This window comes from Acomys minous (assembly GCF_964271855.1).
Source record: "Acomys minous genome assembly, chromosome: 1".
Classification (NCBI taxonomy): Eukaryota; Metazoa; Chordata; class Mammalia; order Rodentia; family Muridae; genus Acomys; species Acomys minous.
Genome location: NC_140483.1, coordinates 183218088 through 183240655, shown reverse-complemented (window position 1 = coordinate 183240655; position 22568 = coordinate 183218088). Strand labels below are relative to the sequence as shown.

The following is a 22568-nucleotide window of genomic DNA, read 5'->3' as shown; positions in this document are numbered from 1 at the left end:
CAAGCATCTACTATCAGTTAAGTTGGTGTTTCTTTGTCAAGTACTGATAGGAAATAGCATGTCTGAAACTAGCAGTGCTAAGGATGAATACTGAATTCATAAACTAACCTTTACTATACTGATGCTAACAAGTAAAGATCTACTTTTACCATGAAAATATTATTTAAAGGCAGGTATAAGATTTTTTGATTGGGTGGAACTATAATAAAATTAAAACTCTTCTGTTATAAATAATTTCTTAAATCACTCATTTTCAGTCAGAGGGTGGTAGCTATGTGAGCAATGTCAGTTGTAGTGTTAGCTTAACTGAACATGTATATGCACAAGTATTGTGAGCGTGGGACCTTAAGGTTCCTTACAGTGCCAGTGCGTGCATTGTTAAAAATACTTAGAGCTGCTTTAAAAATAGACATGGTGTATTTAAATTTTAAAAATGGGTCATTTGTGCTATAGATTGAAAAACGAAAATTTCTATTTGATGAAGGTAATGTATAGAAAGCATTTTTGAACGTTTAAGCCCGTCTTTGCTAGTGTAATGAGTTATTTTTCTACAGATTTATTTATGAAGGCATCCAGCAATATTAAAATAAAGATCTGTATTTAAGTTATTTATGCCTTAGGGATATGTGTAGCTTATAAGTTATAACTTCAAAAATTAAGTTAAAATTTATGCTTGCATCACTTAACTTACTACTTGAGAAAGTTGTTTGGATGTCTAGGTCGCTGACAGGAGTGGAGAGGGTTACTGTTGCTGTTTTAAAATATGTGGAAAGTTGTTAAATAGAAAAGCTACTTGTTTGTTCTGTATTGCTCATAAGGCTGAAAGCAGAGCAGACAAAATTATCATTAGACAAATCTTTGGAGTTTATTGCTGATTTCAGAGATATCACAAGATGCCTTGGATTGCCTCAAGTTCCTATAATGCAAGGTGCTTGATTGAAGATTGCATAAACCACCACCTGGTGGTGCTGTTGTACAGCAAACTCAAGCAATGCTTGGCCCTTTGGCCTTGATCTTGAAGTTTCTTTTAAGTTATCTGGTTTTGTAAAGACTAGTGCCCACTGCATTGTTGGTACTTGGGCAGAATGTTTAATATGTTTTCTTAGTTTGCTTAGTGGTAGAGCAAACTATATAACTTTTTCTGTTATCTCTACATTTTTTTTGTTGTTTCATTACAAAAAAGAATGCTTAATTAAGTCTGTACTTGATGGTTCTTTGAAATATATTCACTGGGATCTAAGAATTAAAGTAAGTAATACAACCATATAGTACATAAAATTATCAGTGTCAGTAAGGCATTTGCTGTATTTTACTTAGAATCTTATATATTCATTTTTTTCATGTGTCATTAGAGATATACATACATAAATATGCACATAAAAGTCTTTGCTTTGGTTAGGCTCAAATCTTACCATTAAAAATTACCTAGTTAGCTCCTATAGCTATAAAATAACCTTCAAATTCATGAGTTAATGAATGTCAGACAGCATTAAGGATTGCTTGATTGTGCTAGGAGTGTGGCTCAGCAGTAGATCACCAGCCTAGCATATGCAAGGCCCTGGGTTTGACACCCCCCCCCCAACTCTGAAAAAAAAAAGTTAGCTAAACGCTTTAAGAATTTGAAAGGCAGGCTTGAATAGGAGCAATATATAAGGCAGGCTCTAATTGGAACAAAATATTTGTCAAGGGGTTAAGCTGTGTGATAAAGCTTTTATTTTTAGATGAGCTTTCAGCCATTCAGATTAGTGGTCACCAATGTATGTTTACCATATTTCCAGGAATATAGGGGAAAATGCCAAAGCTTATAAAGTAAATCAATAGCATAAGCTAATTATGTTTTAAGTTTTTCCCTTTAATCTTTAATAAACACACACACACACACACACACACACACACACACACACACACAAAATGTCTATATAAATATAGTAGTATAAATTAGCTTATAAGAATACAAAATATATGTGCTGGAGTAGGTGTTTAAAACATCCTTTACAGACAAACAGGTTATAGCCTGTCAAAGACCTGCAGGGACTGGAGAATGGAGACATGCTACCAGTAGCTCTCAGCCTTACTATTGCTGTGGTCCTTTAAAACAGTTCCTCATGGTGTGGTAATACCAACCATAACATTATTTTGTTGCTACTTCATAACTGCTGTTTTGCTGCTGTTATGAATTGTAATGTAAATATCCAGTGTGCAGGATCTATGCTATGTGATCACTAAAAGGGCCGTGGCCCATAGGTTGAGAGCAGCTGAACAAAGGAAAAACAAATGTGTCGATGAAGCAGTTTGTGTCTCATCATGTTTTAGAGGTCTATAGAATAACATTGTGATTATATATCAGTGTGTTAATCGGACCCTTGAAAATGACTGAGAGAACAGGCCCAGATGTATTTATGGGGTATGATATTGGTTAGTTTAATTTAGTTATGCCAGGACACATAGGTACAGCGAATATCATGTGGTGTGTCATGTCACCTTTACTTGCCAGTCATACCTTCAAACTGGAGGAAAAGATTTGATAGTAGCTTATTAATTTCCTTTTTCTAACATTTTTAAAGTTATATAAAATTTTTGTCATTTAGGATAAGAACTAAGTATGACACTTGTGAGGTCACTTGACTTCTTAAGTTGAGGGTAGTTAGGTGCAGTTGTCACAGTTACAGAGGCATCCTGGGACCTGCTGAGGTGGTGCATGTCTGTAATCACACACCAGGCTGAGGTCGCAGGAGAGGACGTTGCAGGCCGGCCTAGGCTAGATAGCAGGACCTTATCTCTAAAAGGGAGTAAGTGAGGGGAATTCTGCTAAAAAGAATTTTACAAGCGTAAATGAAAACAGTTATGGAAAGTTATGAGAAGTCAGATGCCACCAGAGGCTTTCATTGCTTAGTCAGGAGGAGAAGGGCCTCAGCTGATGAAGTAGCATTGGTGGCCTGCTGAGTTATAATATCTTCTAGAGAAATCTCTCTGGATGGGCAAATGAACTCCTTAATGCCTTCTTAGAAGACCTACATGCATTTCTGGTGTGAGTGTTAGAGAGCCACAGGAGACCAAGGAGAAAGTTGTACAATGAAGTCTGGAGTTGGAAGCACAGGAGCGTGTTCACTATTTATTTTTAAAAGCTGTGTCTAATTCCTTTTCTTCTGAGCTCTTGTTTTCTGTTCTTACCCAGCTGTAGCAAGTAAGTAGTCACAAACAGTCTGAATGTGAATTAATGTCTTTAAAGGGTTAAGTGAGAAGAGATTTCTTTGTAGGCCAGCCTGGCAAGATGCTGTTCCTCCCCCCACCAGGGGAAAAAACCAAGCACTTCTTTTCTCACGTCTTTGGGATTGTTTTCCACACATCATTACCAGAAGTGGAACCAACCCATATTCTTCCTACTTTAAAAATATTATAATTGTTGTTGTTTTTTTGAGATTGGATTTTACTGTCTAGGTACATGTGCTGCCATGGTTAGATATGCTGCTTGTTCGTTGGTTGGTTTTAGCATGGGCTGCAGGGATCTGTGTTCGTTCGTTTGGTCAGTTTTAGCGTGAGCTGCAGTGATCTGTGTTCGTTCGTTGATTAGTTTTAGCGTGGGCTGCAGGGATCTGTGTTCGTTTGTTGGTTGGTTTTAGCGTGGGCTGCAGGGATCTGGGTTGTTCGTTGGTTGGTTTTAGCGTGGGCTGCAGGGATCTGGGTTGTTCGTTGGTTGGTTTTAGCGTGGGCTGCAGGGATATAGGTTGTAGGTATAGGATTTAGGCTCTCATGCTTGCATGGCACTTTACCAATGGAGCGGTCTCCCAAGTCTGGGGCTGTGTCTGCGTGCAACTTTCATGCATTAGTTCTTCTGAGACCACTGGCTTATCAAAATTATCAATAATTGTAACCTAATACCAAATGGTCATCCCTGAAAACTGTACAGACTGAACAGGATGTATTTGTATACCTAGGAGCATATGTGCATATGCATAATGAATACACACATACACACACATACATGCATGGAACAACAATTATTGAAAGAGAGCACAGAGAGGTATATGGGAAGGCTTGGAGGGAGGGAAGAGGAAAGAGATATGATGTAATTATATTACAGTCCCTAAAAATAAAGGATCTAATTTTTAAAATGAGCTTTAAATGTCTTCTGGATTGTATCCTTTAAAATTGTGCAACTATTCTCTTCATCAAATACATTGTTGTTTAGTGCTAGGCACTGCGACTAAAGAGATGAGTAAAACATCCCTGGCCTGGAAAGACCTGAAAGGAAGCTGTTGTATACTTTTTCCCCCCTCCATATTCACTTGTTCCTGACTCTGTGTGTGCCCTTTTCTCCTACTGAAACTGATGGACTACACTGTGAGGATCAGCCCTCTATTTGTATACAGGTCTTATTTTCCTTTAATAATGTACATTTTTTTCATCTCCCACCAAACCATTCTCTCCCTTTCTTGGTTACTGTTCCTGTCTACTAAGTCACTGCTTACTGTGCATCCTGACCTCCTTTTCTCAGAATTGTCACTCTTCCTTCTCAGTCTCCTTCCTGACTTCTAAAGAGTGAGTGGCTCAGGACCTAATCTTTGAAATTTTCAACATTCCCTGGGACTCTTAAGAAGCCCTAAGACTGAAAGCCAAGCCAGGTTTGTCAGCTTTCAGCACTCATGGTGCTTGTGTCTGCTCGATGGGTGTGTGCTTCCTAGTTTATCATGTGGCTCTTACATGTGCCATTTATATCTTGATTGGATGTTATCTGACTAAGGTAGTTAGCACGTTCCCCCTTCCAGAGCTCATAGACCTAATAATATACCTCGACTTTCCTTGGAATCAACATCATGTTTAACTTGGCTGTAGTTTCAAAGAAGTCATCTTCCTTTGATGACTGGCACCACACTGCTCTACTGTATGTCTGGTTCACAGCCTACTCAGAGTTCTACAGATGGAATGCTGCTGTCAGTTGTGACAAGGTTTCAGTACTTGTGATCCACATGTCGACATTTGAGATGTAAGCTTATTTGTGTGAGTAGCAAACTGTTTAGGTAAAACCAAAACCAAACAACCAAACAGTTGCAAATCTATGAAGCTGCCCTACTCTACTTCTGGTCAACACTTGATTCCTACCACCACTGCCTGTTTTACACTGCTCGTCATTGTTTATAACCTGACAAACATTTAGGGGTACCCAAGTGTCACTTGGCCATGGTCCTTACTATTAAGTAGCTGCCTACTTTGTGGTGTGTTTTATTTACATCTGTCTTTATTTACTCTATCTTTAAATAGAGTGCTTCATTAGACAAAGGGTGATACATGTCTTTGGTTGCTTTAAGTCTTCAGTACTAGTCCATAGAAATTGGACCTAAGTCAATTATTTTGAATAAGTAAAGCAATAGATGGATAAAAGCGGGGTGGGTGTGGATGCGCATGCACACACTCAACTCATGTTACTGTGTGTTTATATGCAGCTCAGAGGGCAGCTTGTAGGTGTCTGTGCTCAACTTCTGTCTGTGAATACTGGGGATTAAAACTCAGATTATCAATCAGCCTTGGTGGAAAGCACCTTTACTGGCTGGAAAGCATCTTGCTGGCCCATAGTCAGTATGCTATTCTTTATACAGAAGATGTAAGCAGAATATTCTAGCATTGTATGCAACAGCATTAGTCACCTGCTGTTCCAGTCCCTTCTCAGAAAAGCACATTGTGTCTTGGTTTTTCTTTCTGTCCCCACCCAGATGGAGCCATCTGTTGTTGTTTCCCTTCTCCTTGGCTTTGTCTTCACTGCCTGTGTGATGAGGCTTCACACAGTCTTCTGTGTTGGTGAATGATTATGGCCTCTTACAAATGTGATCACAAGAGTCACTTCTCTATAGCCCACATTTCTTTTGATATTTCATAATTTGGGTAATTTTTGTAAAATTTCCTCTTTGTCAGTGTACTAGGTTTCCTCCTGCCATAAAGAAAACTCTAGTTTCTAGTAGTCAGTAAAAAGCAATATCTTTTTGTTTTGTTTTTTGAGACAGAGTCTAACTATGTAGACCAGGCTGCTCTTGCAATTAAAGGCATGTTCTACCATGCCTGGCTTACTTTAAATCCCTGAAGAAAGAGATTGAAGGTGACTTGAGAAGATGGAGGGATCTCCCTTGTTTGTGAATCGGGAGAATTAGCATAGTAAAAATGGCCATCTTACCAAAACCAATTTACAGATTCAATGCAATCCCTATCAAAATACCTACACAATTTTTAAAAGACATTGAAAGGTCAATTCTCAACTTTATATGGAAGGACAACAAACCCAGAATAGCTAAAACAATCTTATGCAATAAAAGATCCTCTGGAGGAATCTCCATACCTGATCTCAAGCTGTACTATAGAGCAATAGTAATTAAAACAGCATGGTGCTGGCACAGCAACAGGCTGGTTGATCAGTGGAATCGAATTGAAGACCCAGATATGAATCCACACACATATGGTTACTTGATTTTCGACAAAGAAGCCAAATCTATTCAATGGAAAAAGGATAGCATCTTCAACAAATGGTGCTAGTCTAACTGGATTTCTACATGTAGAAAATGCATTTAGACCCATACTTGTCAACATGCTCAAAACTCAAGTCCAAGTGGATTAAAGACCTCAACATAAACCCAGAGACACTAAATTAGTTAGAAGAAAAAGTGGGGGGAAAGCCTGGAACACATTAGCATAGGAGACAACTTCCTGAACAGAACACCAACAGCCTAGGCCTTAAGGTCAACAATTAATAAATGGGACCTTATGAGGCTGAGAAGCTTCTGTAAGGCAGGAGACACTGTCAAAAGAACAAAGTGACAGCCTACAGACTGGGAAATGATCTTCACCAACCCTGCATCTGACAAAAGTCTAATATCCAAAATATATAAAGAACTGAAGAAATTAAACACCGCCAAACCAAATAATCCAATTGAGAAATGGGGCTCAGAATTAAACAGAGAATTCTCAACAGAGGAATATCAAATGGCTGAGAAACACTTAAAGAAATGCTCAACGTCTTCAGTCATGAGAGAAATGCAAATCAAGACAACTCTGAGAGTCCATCTTACACCCATCATGTTGGCTAAGATCAAAAATTCAAGTGACACCACATGCTGGCGAGGATGTAGAGAAAGAGGAATAACTCCTTCATTGCTGTTGGGAATGCAGACTAGGGCAGCCACTTTGGAAATCTGTCTGGTGCTATCTCAGAAAACTGAGAATAGGGCTTCCTCAAGACCCAGCTATTCCACTCCTTGGAATATACCCAGAAGATGCTCCAGCACACAACAGGGGCATATGCTCAACCATGTTCATAGCACCCTTATTCATAATAGCCAGAACCTTGAAACAGCCTACATGTCCCTCAGTAGAAGAATGGATAAAGAAACTGTGGTACATTTACATTATGGAATATTACTCCGATATTAAAAACAAGGACTTTCCAAAATTTGTGGACAAATGGATTGAACTAGAAATGATCATAATGAGTGCGTTAACCCAGAAGCAAAGAGACTCAAATGGTATACACTTACTTATAACTGGACACTAGCCGAAGGGGCAGGTCCCATGAAAAGTCTTCACTTACCAGGAAAGTGGGATAGAGGTGAGGGCATCCTATTGGGACTCTAGGTGAGAAAAATATAGGAGAATGGGATGATGAATCCCGATGGTCCTAGAAACCTACAAGAAGAACACTGTGATGGGCAGATCTGGGCCCAGGGGTTCTGCTCAATCTATGGCACCAACCAAGGACAATACATGTAGTCATCATCAAACCCCTACCCAGATCTAGCCAAGGGACAGGACATTCTCCACAGTTAAGTGGAGACTGGGGACTGACTTTCACACAAACTCTGGTGCCCCTTATTTGGCCATGTCCCCTTGATGAGGAGGCCCGATGGAACTCGGAGGAAGGATAGCATACTACCAAGAAGAGACTTGATACCCTAGCATCATATTCAGGGGGAGGAGGTCCCCCTCAGTCACAGTCATAGGGAAGGGGAATGGGGTGAAAGCGGGAGGGAGGGAGGATGCATGGGATGGGATAGCAAATGAGATGTAGTATGAATTATTTTATTTTTCAATGAAAATGTGTTAAAAAAGTAAAATGGAATAAATCCTCAAAAGAAAAATTCCATTTCCTTAATTACAAAATATGTTGGAAAACATTTTATTGGTCTTTTGTTGTTTTTTGTGAAATGCCTGACACTTAGATTTTTGTTTCTGGTTGATTTTCAATGATATATCTACATAACTATTTTTGTATTTTTCTTTTTACAAAAATATTTTGGTAGTGTTTCCCTGAGTTCTGTCTGCCTCTCTCTCCCTCCCTCTCCCTCTCTCTCTCTTCCCTTTTAAAAAATAGCAATCTACCCAACATCTGCCACTGGACTGTACCTCTAATCCTAGGACTTTCATTTAAAAACTTCATTGTTGTTTCTTTGTGGGTTTTCCATTTTTCTTTTTGCTTAGGAAAGATTATATTTACATGTCTTCTATTCAGTTAATTTCCATATTTTAGGTATTTGTCTCCTGTGTGACTAGTTGCCTTTTGCAGGAATGTGGACAGCTGTGTAAATACTCCCTCTCCTAGGCTTTGTCTCTTGGCCTTATGTAATAACCCACTATCCGAAGGTTTTATAAGCAGGCCAGCACTTCATATTACAAATAAGAACTGAATTAGCTAGAACAGTATAAGCCCTTTGCAAGTCTTAAATATGGTAATGTAACTTGAAATGGCTTTTAACTCTTAGGAGATACACTATGATGTCATCTGGGTTTCTTGTGTTTACTTGCTTTTATTGACTGTTCTATCGAAAACACTTAGGAAAAATCAACTTTATGGCATGAAATATTTTCCCTTACCTAACTTATGGAACCTTGCAGTTTTCAAGCAGTGAAATTTGATGTAGATTATAGTAAAATACAGGTATTGCATTTTAGCTTTTCCTATTCTGTAGGACATACATTTTTATTTATGCTCTCAGTATTTTACTTGTGTGTGTGTCTCGGTGCATGCACAGTGTTGGAGATTGAAGTCTTGGCCCAGAATTATATTTTAAAGTGAATGGATATGCTTGGTTTTCTTCTTCTTGGCAGTAAAATGTTTAAAGACTGTAAGGTGTGTGTTTAGCCTTTATGCCTTTGTCCCATGCTGATATCTGTAGCTCACAGAATAATGTAAACAAATATTTCTCTGTTAAGTTGGACTATTCGCCTGTGTCAGTGATTAATTTGAGTAATAATTGATTCATATTTCTGTCTAGATACTGAGTCTAGATGGATTGGTTTATTACTTAAAACTTTTTAGTATGCATGTTCACAGTTTGGGATATGAATCAAATAGGTAGGACAGAAAGAAGATAGCGAGAAAATGAACAAAAGAAAAATGGGGAAAGCGTGCGGGCTAAAGGACAGGGTACTAGTATGTACATTGGCACAAAACTGGCTGCAGGATCAACCCTGAGAGAGATGCTTAGGCAAGCCCTGCACTCTTTATTACTGCTTACCTCCCCCACTTTTCCTTTGTCCTCCTATCACTGTAGCCTACCCAAGCTTTTAAGACCCTTTAGTCCTTTCCCATGCAGTTCGCCCACTCTTTCACACCGCGTTTTCTCTGAAGAGCTCTGTGCGGTGTGCAATGTGAGGGCCGTCTGTCTTACTGGAGGAGCAGAGTCAGGGTAAGGAGTATATCACAGATTCCCGTTTCCTGGGAATAAAGTTACTGTAATCCTGCAGCTCCATAACATCAGCAACTTGGGCCTAATTTTTTCCTTGATTTCTTCCTTGCACTATTTTTAATTATTAGTCTTTTATAGTTTTAGTTAATAGTTTGAAATTTTATTCTCATTATTTTAATTGTATGTTTGATATTTTAATTCACACTTGTTTGTATTTTATTTTCCTTTTGGATTTTAATATGTTTGTTTATATTGTGTATACATCAAACTTTTAAAAAAGATATTTAATACAACTTATCAACTGGGCTTAAATACCAGTGGTTTTATAAAGTTCTAATATGTAATTAGCTTATGAACTGAGTTTTGAGATTCGTACCAAAATTCATGGCACATAAATGTCTGTTATGAAGAAAGTTTACATGTGAATTTCTGAAAAGTAATTCTAATGCTTTATTAAAGTAGATATCACATTATCTGCTTAAGCTTTTCCTGTTTACTAGACTTTTTTTTTTCTTTTTTTCTTTTGAGACAGGGTTTCTCTGTGTAGCTGTCGCTGTCCTGGAGCTTACTCTGTAGACTAGGCTGGCCTCGAACTCATAAAGATCTACCTGTCTCTGCCTTCTGGGATTAAAGGTGTGTACCACAAACACCCTGCTCTTACTTACTAGATTTTGCTTAAAAGAATAGAAATAATTTACCTTTTAAATTGTTGCTATAAGACTCTTGTGAGTTTATGTGTCAACTTGAAGGCGATATTTTGTGGAATTCTTCCACACACCTCCCCCACACACCACACCACACACCTAGAGTGAGAGTACAGAAAGATAGAACACATAGTTATACTATTTCAAGGACTTTGAATGAAACATTTAAGATAATCACTTCTTTGAAAAGAATGTATAAGCTTTGCCTTTTCTGCTTTGTGAAGCTTAAGAGAAATCCTTAAAAGTCTTCATTCTCTGTGAGGAAACACAGGAGCAAATTATCTTTAAAATGTGTTCATATGTGTGTATAGATGATGATTTAAAATGTTAGCTACTGATTGAGTCTACTGAAATGATGAAATTTAAGAAATAGTGGAGAGGCTAAAAGTGATATTGACACCTTCACATAATGACTTCTACAAGTGGCCTGCTTTCAATTTTGTGAAAAAGTATGGTACATATGTCAAATCATTTGAGGTGTGTAATGCTACAAAGGTTTGGTACCTGCGGTACACTTAAAATGGACAGATGTAGTCTATGAATGCCTTCAGCAGTATTGGACTATAGAGAACTCAAGTTACTTGGATTTGATAAGTTTGAATGTGAACAGAGAATACCACATTTCTTTAGTGATAGAATAGATGTACTGTTGTTGATAGAAAAGCACAGGTATAAAGCATTTGCCTATTTAAATATTTGAAATACACTCAAATTTTTCTTGAATAAGTTTTTGTCCTTTGAGGTACTGAGGCTGCATTTATGAACATTTTGATCCTGAATCTCTGGCAATCTTGATTTTACAAAGCATTTTATTATGTGAGTTCAGGGCAGAGTGACTCTTGAGCTTCATAAATAAGCCTGTGTAAACAGTTTTTTAAAAACGTTCAAATTAAGGGGAAGTGTGTCTAGTTTTGCGCTTCTCAGGCCCAGAAAAGTGTTTGAAAGCCATCTTCCTCCCGAGGGGGAAAAGACATCCGATGTGAGTGTGGACTGTCCCGCAGTCATATGCTGCACCCTTAGTCCCACATGGATACTGTTTGCAGAGCTTGTGCAACTTTAAGTGCTCAGTCACTGGAAGCAGGCCAGTTGGGATTTATCCCAGGAGACACTGTGTCCCTGGCCCTCTTCTCGGTCTTCTCTATGTGCCTTGTAGTCATGTGCTGAAGTCTCTGAACCTGTAAGCTAAAATTACGTCTTTGATCTTGTAAGTTGTTTCAAGCATCCAGCCTAGTCTGAAAGACTTAGCTCCATGTTTCCAGGCCTGCTGTGAGACAGCTTCATGGCAGTGGGAGCGCGTGGCAGGAAACAGAGAGAGACAAGACAAAAGAAAGAACAGAGGGGGCAGAGCAAGATGCCCTGTAGCACGGATGGCAAACCAGTATGATTGTAGATGACCCCCAAGTGGCCCACCTGCTTCAACAACACAGCACACACTTTCTTATGATTGTTTTTTTATCTCAAGTTAGAATATTTCTACCAAACATTTCATAAAACAGAGGGCTTACTTATTTTGCTGTAATTATTTTCTTGCTGTTTATAAATTCTTATTTTCTGGGGGAGATATATGAATGCTCTTTAGAATATTAAAATTGCAACCTTTTTACATATTCTATTTGTGGTAACAAATCAATATATGTGTGCATGTGTATGTATGTATATATATATATATGTACATGTATATAACTTTAATTTTAGAGTTGGAAGTGGCTTTCTAATTAAAATGATACAGGTTAAGGTCAGTAAAGTGTGTGTTATAAAGCAAATGAGATTGAATTATTTTTTTCCTGTTCATTCTGTTAATAATTTTTTCATTTGTCTATCAATGTTTCATAAACAAGTTTTCCCCATTATCGGAAAGATATGAAAGCCAAGGTTTTGAGAATTAGTTTTTAAATAAAAACATGCTTATTACTTAATATGAATAAGTTAGAGTAATAAATAAGCACTCAAAATGTAAATGATGTCTGAAGCTAGGTAATGCCCAAGACCACGATGGCTCATGCAGTGTCATCATCTGCATTTACATTAAGTTCCTGACATCAGAGTTTATAACATTGCTATGAAAATAATTGTATACCAACTTTATTAATTTAAAATGAAGGCTCATTTTTATCTTAGGTAGTAGCATTAGATATTCTTTTTTTTTAAAGATTTATTTATTTATTATGTATACAGATTTCATTATAGATGGTTGTGAGCCAACATGTGGTTGCTGGGAATTGAACTCATGACCTTTGGAAGAACAGTCAGTGCTCTTAACCTCCAAGCCATCCCTCCAGCCCCTCTCCTGCCTTAGACATTCTTTAATTTACTGATTCAGAACCAAATGCTTGAATAAGTTCATGAGACAATGTGGGATAAGTGACGTACAGAACATTTTTCCCTCTTTCTAGTCCACAAAGCAAACTGTTTTAAATATTCTGTAGGTTGAAACTGTGTTTCTCCAGTAATAGTCTACTTAAAAGAGTTTCAACATGAGCCTTGATATTGTAATGTATAAACTTCATTGTGGTATAAGGCATTATGACATTTTCATTAGGAAAATTGATCAAGGGAACTCCATATGATGGACTGAATTTCCCAATGTTCTGTGTTTCACCAAACTGGAATGATAACTACTCTAAGATTTACATGAAATATACTTTTGTTATTCAAGTTGAAGAGTCAGGAAAGAAGTAAGTGCAGTAAGGATTTCAGATGAACTTGGGTCTTGGTAGTTGGGGTAGGTCAGGGCAGCCTCTTCATCATTAACTAGAAGAAAATGTTGACCCAGGGATTTGGGTTACATGGTTCTCCCCCACCCCCCTTTTTTTGTTTGTTTCAGGCAAAGGGGAAGATAGTGATGTACTCAGTATAAATGCAGATGCTTATGACAGCGATATAGAAGGCCCAAGCAATGAAGAAGCCGCCGCAGCCACCGCCACCGCTGCCACCGCTACTGCTACCACTGCTGCCGCCACTGCTGCTGCTGCTTCAGGGGTCCCAGAGAGTACAGCTCAGAGTGAAGCTGCTCAGATAGATGACATGCAGAAGGACATTGAAAAGAGTGTGAATGAGATTTTGGGACTGGCAGAGTCTAGCCCAAAGGAACCGAAAGCGGCCACCCTGACTGTTCCTCCTCCAGAAGATGTTCAGCCTTCCGCGCAGCAGCTGGAGCTTCTAGAACTTGAGATGAGGGCAAGGGCAATTAAGGCTCTCATGAAAGCCGGTGACCTAAAGAAGCCAGTCTAGTTTCCTGACTTGACTTTTGTGTGTGTTTGAATGAAGCCATGTCATAATTTTGCATCTGACATTTGTTTGAGGTCTCATGTGATACTTTCATGTAAAACATTAGGAAGCTCATCTTAGGCTGAAATTATATCTATTTTTTACTTTTATATTATAGATTATAGATGAGTGTTTAAATTCATGGCAAATATGATTGAATACCCTGGATATTCCTTTAGTTATGTCTGTAAATTGATATCTTAAAAGCCAACAGGAAGCAGTCAGAATAGTTTTTTCTTTGTTTTTAAATGTTTGAGTAACAAACTCAAAAGCTTTAAGAAAGATTGACCAAGCATGTTTCTCTTAAGGCTACCTGTATTTTTCAATAGAATATTAAATTATTGCTCCTAGATTTGTTAACAGTTTAAGGACTTTAGTTTTATGTATATATACTTTAAAGATATGTATTGTTTGAGGATGCCTTTGTGGATGTGAGTTTCCCAGCTAAAACTAATGAACTGTTTTGTTGTCAGGCTGAGAGATCTGAAATTGCTTTAAAAGCTTTTTTAAATAAAGAAAAAACTCAACTTAAGGCTATTTTTTTAGCAATGAAAAGTTAATTTGTTCATGTTTAATTCCAGGAACAAGGCATTTTGACATATGCTTGGTTCTTTGGGGGAGTATTTTGTTCACCGTTTTCCCTTCAATTAAAAAAGAAAATTTTCATTTACATTCCAAGCTATCAGGAAAGGGGTAATAAATTATGACACAGGGTTTGATTTGACATCATTGTTTGAAGATCTGATGTATAGTTCCATAAATTAAAATAATGAAGGCTGTTATTCTGGATATGAAGACTTGATACTTTTCCAAAAGCAAAATTGACTTTAAGAACCTTTGATAAGTTGATGCTGTAATTAAGCTAATTTTGTATACTTTTTAATAAACAAATTAGCACCTTGCCACATTATAGTTATCTTTTGCTTCATTATTAGTTACACTTGTTTGATACCAAAATAAATTTTGGTAGAGTCCCTTAAAATAAATGACTTTTTTCTAAAATAGAAATTTGGAGCTGTTTTTGTATCTGATAACATGTTTTGGTGTGTCTTCCTTACAAGGCGTGCTCTAGTGAGCTAATATGGAAGCCTCTCTTCACACAGCTTGCAGGGATTGTCTTTGATTAGCTAACTTCGTTATATGTTGATTTTGAGAGATTTTAGGTACACAGAAGACACATTTATAAGCCATTGGTGTTGCAGATGTATTTATTGCTCCTGAACACGTCTTTAAATAATCCTCTCATTTTCCCCCTCTCTAAATTTAATGAAGCACAGAAGCCTTTGTCACATGAAATAATTGTCTTAGGCCTGTAAACATGGATGTGATTTTAGTAGTGAACGTTCGTTGTCAGTGCTTCTGTGTGAGCAAGCATTGGTTATAGTAAAATGATTTTTCTATTCTAAAGTAAATGTTAAAATAATGAAGCAACACAGAGTAACTATTACTGCTTACTAATTATAAACACAGCAGATTGCATTTGTGTGACTAAATATACAAGAGTAGAAAAGCCTCTCTGAATTTCATTCACTGCTCCTAATGCCTTGTGTGTCTGTTCAATTTGGTCTATTTGCTGTAGAAGATATTTAATTGAAGTAGGAAATGTGAGAAAGAATGAACTGGGTGTTTTAAAGATATTAGATGCTTGCTTAAAAATATTTCCATTTTCCACATTGAAATATTGAGAGCTTCCTGCAAATGATTGGCTGTAAAAAATAGGAACTTTTGTATTAGAAATGTTGTAATAGAAAAATAACATGTAATTCTACTGCTAACACACAGCCCCAACTCAGGGACAGTCACTGCATGTCTCTATGGAGATTCTGTGCATGAAGTAGACTGATAATGAAGATGTGGGTACCGTTTCTTTATATGTGTAATTCTTCTGTTAAAGCGAGAGAAATCCTTGGGTGACATTTAACTAGTGATTAAATATAAAAAAGACCAACATTTCCATTTAATGTCAAGTAGTTCTAACATGACTAAGAAAATGACCCAAATGTGCTTTTTTTGTTTTTGTTTTTGTTTGTGCAGGGATGATGATGATCATGATGATCATGATGATTAATTTTTAAAAGGTTTTTCCAGATAGGGTTTCTCTTGTAGTCTTGGCTGTCCTAGACTTACGTTGTAGACCAGGCTGGCCTTGAACTCATAGAGGTCCATCTGCCTCTGTCTCCCAAGTGCTGGGATTAAGGGCGAGGGATGTATTCCTATTTTGGGTATGTTATCTGGCTTGTAGTCCAGGCTACCCCTAGCTTACTGGCCTTCTGCCTCCACTTACCCATTTAAACCTCCAGGGATTAATGGTGTGTACTACCATGTCCCACTTTGCCCCCAGATCTTGAATGCTATGGCAGCTGACGATGGTTCTCAGCATTAATGAGCAGTTGTCTTAAGTAAAGCATCTGTAGAACGCTACCAACTCCTTAGAATCACTAAGCTGTATAGTATAAGTTTTATGTCAAAACTTGTTTTGAATCGCACATTAGATCCCAGGCCATCATCACTTATCTGAATGAGGGAATTCTCCATAGTTTGAACAGCAATACGAATACAGTAAGATATGTACTTTTTATTTCCATTTTCAAGCTGGCAACACATTAGTGAAGCTACAATTTAGGCAGTTAAAATTTCTCAGTTCAAAATAAATGTAAATATAAATATAAATATAAATATTAAGAAAAGAAGTTGCAGTTACTTTTCCCTGACTATGCTAACTTGTCTCACAAACTAAAACATCAGTGCTTTAGCAAAACTTTCATCTTAGATTACTTTTACTTTTTTCCCATTTTACTTGTTAATTTATTGCAAGATAGTATGGTTAAAAGTGTAAACTATAACTTGATCATTTTAGCCAGCCAGAAAGTTGCTGCAAATTGCTCATTCAACCCTAATGCAGTACAAGGATCAGAAATACCTGACTGGGCAGTGGGCTTAAGCCACTAACTGAATCTTAATCATAGTGATTTCACTAACCAGCAGTACAGAAAGATACTGTCTCGCAGAGCCGTTCCCATGAGTGAACTCTCTGGCTGTCTCGGTTGAGATAGATAGAGTCACGTGCCCGCAGCTTGGCACTGCAGTGCACATGGCAGCCCTCTCCTTCGCCTGCAGTGCAGAGATGCTCTGCGCCATGTGCTCTACCCAGACTGTTGTGCACTCTTGGTCCCTTTGCCACATTCTATCCTGTACAGACATAAGGTGGGCACGGTGACTCTGCCTGCTAGTCTGTGTAGCCCATGCACCGGTACGCCTGTGGAGCTGCTGCTGGTAAGTGATCTCCAAGGCTGAGGCACCGCTGTCCCTCTGCACGTCAGATGTAGTCCTGCCTCGGAATCAGTGCCTTCTCCATGATAGTTGTATCCCGAATTCCTCTGATGGCCACCTGCTTTACTTCTAGTTGAGCAATGTTTTACTCACGAAGTTTGTCAAATTCTCCACTAGAGACACTATACTTTTTAATCAAATAGTCAATTAATCCTACTACTGATAGGGTCAAGAGGGTCTCTGGATTAATTTCATTTATTTTTTTGTGTAGAAAATAGAAGATAAGCCCAGTTCCAAGCATGTAGGGCCTTATTACACCAGGTATAGGATAAAGGAACTGGGAGAATTCCTCAGGGATCAGCTCAGTATGAACTTTTTCTTCATATTTACGAAGGGGTGACAGGCAATACATCTTGTCGTAAGATGACTATGTTCTTCAGACACTGTTGGCGGACATTACCACACAACAGCATGGTTAGTGAAGTTGGCGGCCATCTTCATAGTTTTACATTTTCATCTTATATTCAAGTAGACTTTAAAAATGATTCACTATCTTCAATTTTATGTGTTTGTGTGCATGTGGACAGAGGGGCCTGTGGAACTCTTGGAGCTAGAGTCACAGGCCGTTGTCGGTAGCTTTATGTGGGTGCCGGGAACCCAACTGGGATCCTCTTCAAGGGCAGTGTATACCTTACCCACTCAACCACCTTTCCAGCTCTAGTATACACTTTTTGAGATGAAAATTTTTAATTAAAAATTTCAATTATTTTGTGTTGGGGGACACACACTTAATTGTGTGTGTAGAGCACAACTTTGAGGAATCACTTTTCTCCTTCCACCCTGTGGGTTCTGGGAACTGAAACAGGTTTTCAGGCTGGTAGCATTTGGCTTTTCCCACTGAACCAAGACACAGTTTTGCTACGGAGCCCACGCTCTCTTTGAACCATTAGCTCAGGCAGGCCTTAAATTCATGGCCGTCCCTCTGTTGCTTCAACTTCCTAAGCTCTGGAGCTGTAGGCACGTGCCACTGGGCCTGCCTGAATCCCCCCTTTTAAAAAAGTGCTCATTATTACTAATAAGCACGTGGTGTGTTTAATATTTAGTAATTAAGATGCATTATTAGCTTGAGATGTAGGTCCATAGATGAAGCGTCTGTCACACAAACATAAGAACTTGAATTTGGGTCACTCAAGTCCATGTAAGTGTGTGGGAGAGAGAGAGCATGGGGGTGAGGTTGGCGGAGAGATCGATTCACCATCCAGTGATTGGAAGTTGGAGACAGCTGATCATCAGAGCAGGCTGGCTGCTTAGACTGTGTACAGGCGAGCTCTGGGTTCAAATCCAGAGACCTTGCCTCAGTAGGTTAGGGAGCAGTGGAAGCAGCTTCCCAGGGTGACCTCCAGCCTCACATAGGTGAACTTGAGTACATTCATACAGATGTGCTGTAAAAAAAGACACATTGTGTGATGAACGTGAGGGTTAAAGAACGAAGGGTTCGTACTCTGCACTGAGCAGCTGTGTAACCCTGTCCAAACAGCCGTAAGATGAATGAAATGTGTTGTTAGCTGTGCATATAATTTCTTGCAGCTACAATTGTCTGTAATCCTAATATGATAGACTGTACAGTGTAGGAAAGAAACAGAGCTCACAAGTTCAAGTGTTTCACCTTCATTCCCTTTCTCCTTCAGTTTAAAACAGAGCAGTTGTCATCCTTAGTTCTTGCTGCTCCTTGGTATGAACTACAGTCTAGTTGTGACTTTTCTTTACCCAATTAATGTCCTCACTGTCAGAATCTCTTGGTGTGTATATTGTTCGTAATTACTCACTTTTAACCATAAACGCAGACCATTTTCAGAATACTATTTTATTTACTGTTAAGTAATTTCAAGTTGAGGTTTTTATTTAATTGAAATTTTTTTCTCATGTAATATATTCTGGTCATGGTTTTCCCTCCCACAACTCCTCCCAGATTGCTCCGCCTTCCTATCCAGCAACACACCCTGTCTTTATCTCTTTTTAGAAAACAAATAGGCAAACAACAACAAACCAGAATAAAAAAACAAAACAAAACAAGATACATGCACATATACACAAAACAACTCACAAAGCACACACACACACACACACACACAAATGGAAACTACAGCATACTGTATCTTTTTCCCTTCTAAAGCTTATAGTGAAAAAAAGTTTTTTTAAATTTTTGTTGGTTTTTTTTCTTTTTTATCCCCAACAGTCACTACCCAGAGTTAACCACTTTCAAATCTTTCACTGATTCTTACATTGTTCTCTGTATTTCTGCTCTATATTTTATCTGTTGCTCTACTATGGAATATGAAGATGAAACTTTAGCTCCTATACCTTTTTCCTAATCACTCCTTCATCCTCCTCGTACAGACTAGCCCACCTTTTGTTAATATGATTGCATTATTGCTTCACCTTTTGAGGGTTCTATATAGCAGACACTAATTGTACCCAAATGTAAGTCTGAATTAGATTCAGAGACACATTGGATTATCTTTATTATTTTTTTCTTCTTTCCTTTTTTCTTTTGTCATTTCTACTGACCATGTTCTGTGATGGGCTGGATTGGTCTGTTTTTACCTCTTACATTGGATCTCCATTTTCTGAGCAATCTGTTGTCTTCTGGCTTTTTTTTTTTTTTTTTTTTTTTTTTTTTTTGATGACACACCTATTCTGGTAGCTTCCATTGAAAGACTGCATGAATGTTCTAATGCTTTGGTTATTTTTATAACTCAGTATGGCTCAGCTCTGTACAAGCCTTACCAAAACTTCATATGAGAGAAGAAGTGTAAGTTGGAAGTGCTTGCTCTGAAGCTCTTGAGAGTCCATTTGTCGCCTGGTCTTTGAGCCTTAATGTGTGTTGTCTCTTCCTTCAGAAGCTTTCAGAGTCTGCTCTTTGTCCTCTATTCGGCAGTTGCCTGATGAAGTGTCAGGTGTGGGTTTGCATGCCATTCAGCTCTGGGAAGCTCTTTTAAGACTTACTGCCTGGGTAAGTGTTTCCTCTCACTTTTGGATTTACATGTTTTTAATGGGCTATCTGATTCTAAAATTCATTTTATTACTTTTAGTTTTCATTTTTCTTTCTACTTTCTAATTTTTTTCCAGTATTTTCTGTAATAAAGAAAAATCACTTTTTAACTTCTTAGAGATTTTGCTGTCATTATCTTATGAATATTCCCTTTTTAACCTGACATGAAATATTTATGTCTATAAGGTAGCGGTTCTAGAATAGAACTTGTGTCTCGGTTGGTCGTGCTGGTCCAGTTTGGACATCAAAATCCTTCTTCTTAGTACAGCAGCTTATGATCCTCCCAGGAGGATCACGGCAGTCATGTGAGGTGCATGTGTGCGGTCATTGTTAATGCTCTGTTTATTCTGTGCTTCTAATGTCTTAACTGTAATCTCTTGTGGAGAGTTTCTTTTCTGGTCCTGTCCTATTTAGTGTTCTGTAGGTCTCTTGTACCTAGACAGACATCTGTGAATTTCCTTCTACGGTTTTACCGAAACTTTCTCTAGGTCTATTTTATGATAGTATCCACCTTTTCTGTGTACCTCCTTTGAAGGGTAGATCGTTTCATGGTATCCCAAAACTCTTCTGTGTCCCACTCAGGGTTTTTTTTTTTAAATGTTTATATTGGGCTTTACTAAATGATCCAGTCCCTCCACATTGTCCGTTCCTTTGGTGAGGCTGCCCACCCAGGTTTTCACGTAACTGACTTTTTTCATTTCCAGCATCACTTCAGTGTAGTTCTTCTTAAGCAATTACGCCTCTTTACTGAGTTCTAGTCTCGTACTAGGATTGGCCTCCACATTTCATTCCGCTTATTGGTTTTGTCTCTTCAAGTATATTTATATACTCTTCGAGTTGTCTGAACATAGTGAAAATCATTCTTTTGAGATCTGTCTCTGGAAGATCTTCCACATAATTCTCATCAGCATTTATTACTTAGGAGTAACTTTTAGGGGTGCCAGTTTTATTTGTGTGCATGTGTGTCTTTTGCTTTTACCTTTGTACTTGTACATCTGAATTACCTTGTTAAGTGTGTCTTTCTTTTGCTCTAATAAACTTCTTGCAGTGTAGGCTCGCACAGTGTTCGGGAGAGGGATGAACCGTTGTTCTTTTCTTGTAGAGCTGGTATTGAGGGCTACGGTTTTCTTATGAGTCACTCCTTGCTGTCCTCTGCTGCCTTTGGTGTGCTCTCCAAGTCAGTTGGCAGATGGAGACAGGAGATCATGGGAAGCTGCATGGACAGTGAGAAGGGCATTGGAGGGCATTGGATCCAGAGGCGTAGGGCCTACCTGGGAGATCTGAGAAGCGAGATTCTGAAGGAGAAGGAGGTGGCTTACAGGGAGGGAAGGAGACGGGGTAGGAGGCTCCACAGTAGCCAGGCAGGAAACGGGCCTTTTGATTGTAAAGTAGAAAGTGCTTCAGACTTAAGCCCTATAGCTTCACAGATTTCAGAGGACCAATATTTCAATGTTCTGTTAGAAATTTAAGAGAATAGAATTCATTGTCATTGTTAAAAGGTAAGTTGTTTTTAATATTTGCTTATTATTCTGTTTTAATATATCTTCTCTGTGTAGAATATATTTTTATTTATCAGAATTAAAAAAGATCGAGAAGTCTTGTAATAGATTTGCCCCAAGTAAACACTTTTAGTATGGGATTTTAAAATAAGGTTCCATTTCTTATATAATACTTAGAATCACCAAAATAATACAAATTTGTATTACTGCCCATACTGTTTGTTGACTTATTATAATATAACATGGTTAGAAGGAAAACTAAAGACCATCCAAACAAAAGACATCTCTGCCTAAAAAGAGATTCTAGACGCCTCAGGAAGCATGGCACACTTTTTATCTCTAGGTCTTAGTGGAAAAGATAGCTTAACTTCAAAATGATTGTTTTATTGTTAAACATTGATGTAGTAGCTTTTTGTGCTATTAGCACATGTGAAAGAAAATCAGTAACACCAAGCTATCAAATTGCAATTTGAGTATGGGGACTTTGACTTATTATGTAAACCTTTTTTATTTCTATAACAAATCTGCAATGTGTAGAAAGAGAAAAATTTTTCTTGTGTTTCCTTATAACCAGCCAAATTTGAACATTAAAAATACAGCATTTTCTTGTCATTGTAGTTCTTTCCTGTTATTAACAATAAAATATGTAGACCGAGTACTTAAGTGTTCTGCAGCCTTAGAGACGGGTTTTGTTTTGCAGTAGTTTATCAGATTGCTGCTCTATTCACTGGAGAACGCAAGGACCAACTAAACCCTGCATGGTTACAAATGTGCGGAAGACAACTAACCATCATCACTGTTGCTTAGTGCTTGTTCATAGGTTAACCTCACTACCCTCCTTAAGATTCGGACCTCCCACTCAGTCCGTAGATGGAAAATCTTGTCTGTCTGAATTGAAAATCTGTTTTGTCAGGATATGAATTTCAGTCTGTGTGGCAATAAAAAAAATATCTCTCTCATGTAACTTAGAGTTTTCTATGTTGAGGAAATGAAATCCTTCTCTACCAATTAGAGTGTGTTACATGAACATTTGACAATACTTAGTTTTCATGACTCCACTGATATATGAACGAATGCTAATTGTTTTTTTAAAGCTTGATAGTTCTTAATG

At 38.0% G+C, this 22568-nt stretch overlaps 1 protein-coding gene across 2 annotated transcripts in view; it reads left to right on the top strand.

Annotated features, from left to right (window-relative positions):
* The window catches only part of CAAP1 (caspase activity and apoptosis inhibitor 1), a 47287-nt gene extending 32746 nt beyond the window's left edge, over positions 1–14541 (top strand). For both annotated transcript variants that reach the window (XM_084786009.1, XM_084786010.1), the window contains exon 6: positions 13194–14541. In XM_084786009.1, coding sequence (XP_084642135.1) covers positions 13194–13600 — 407 coding nt within the window. In that variant the 3' untranslated portion in view covers positions 13601–14541. The remainder of the gene's footprint in view (positions 1–13193) is intronic.
* Positions 14542–22568: the final 8027 nt, after the last annotated feature.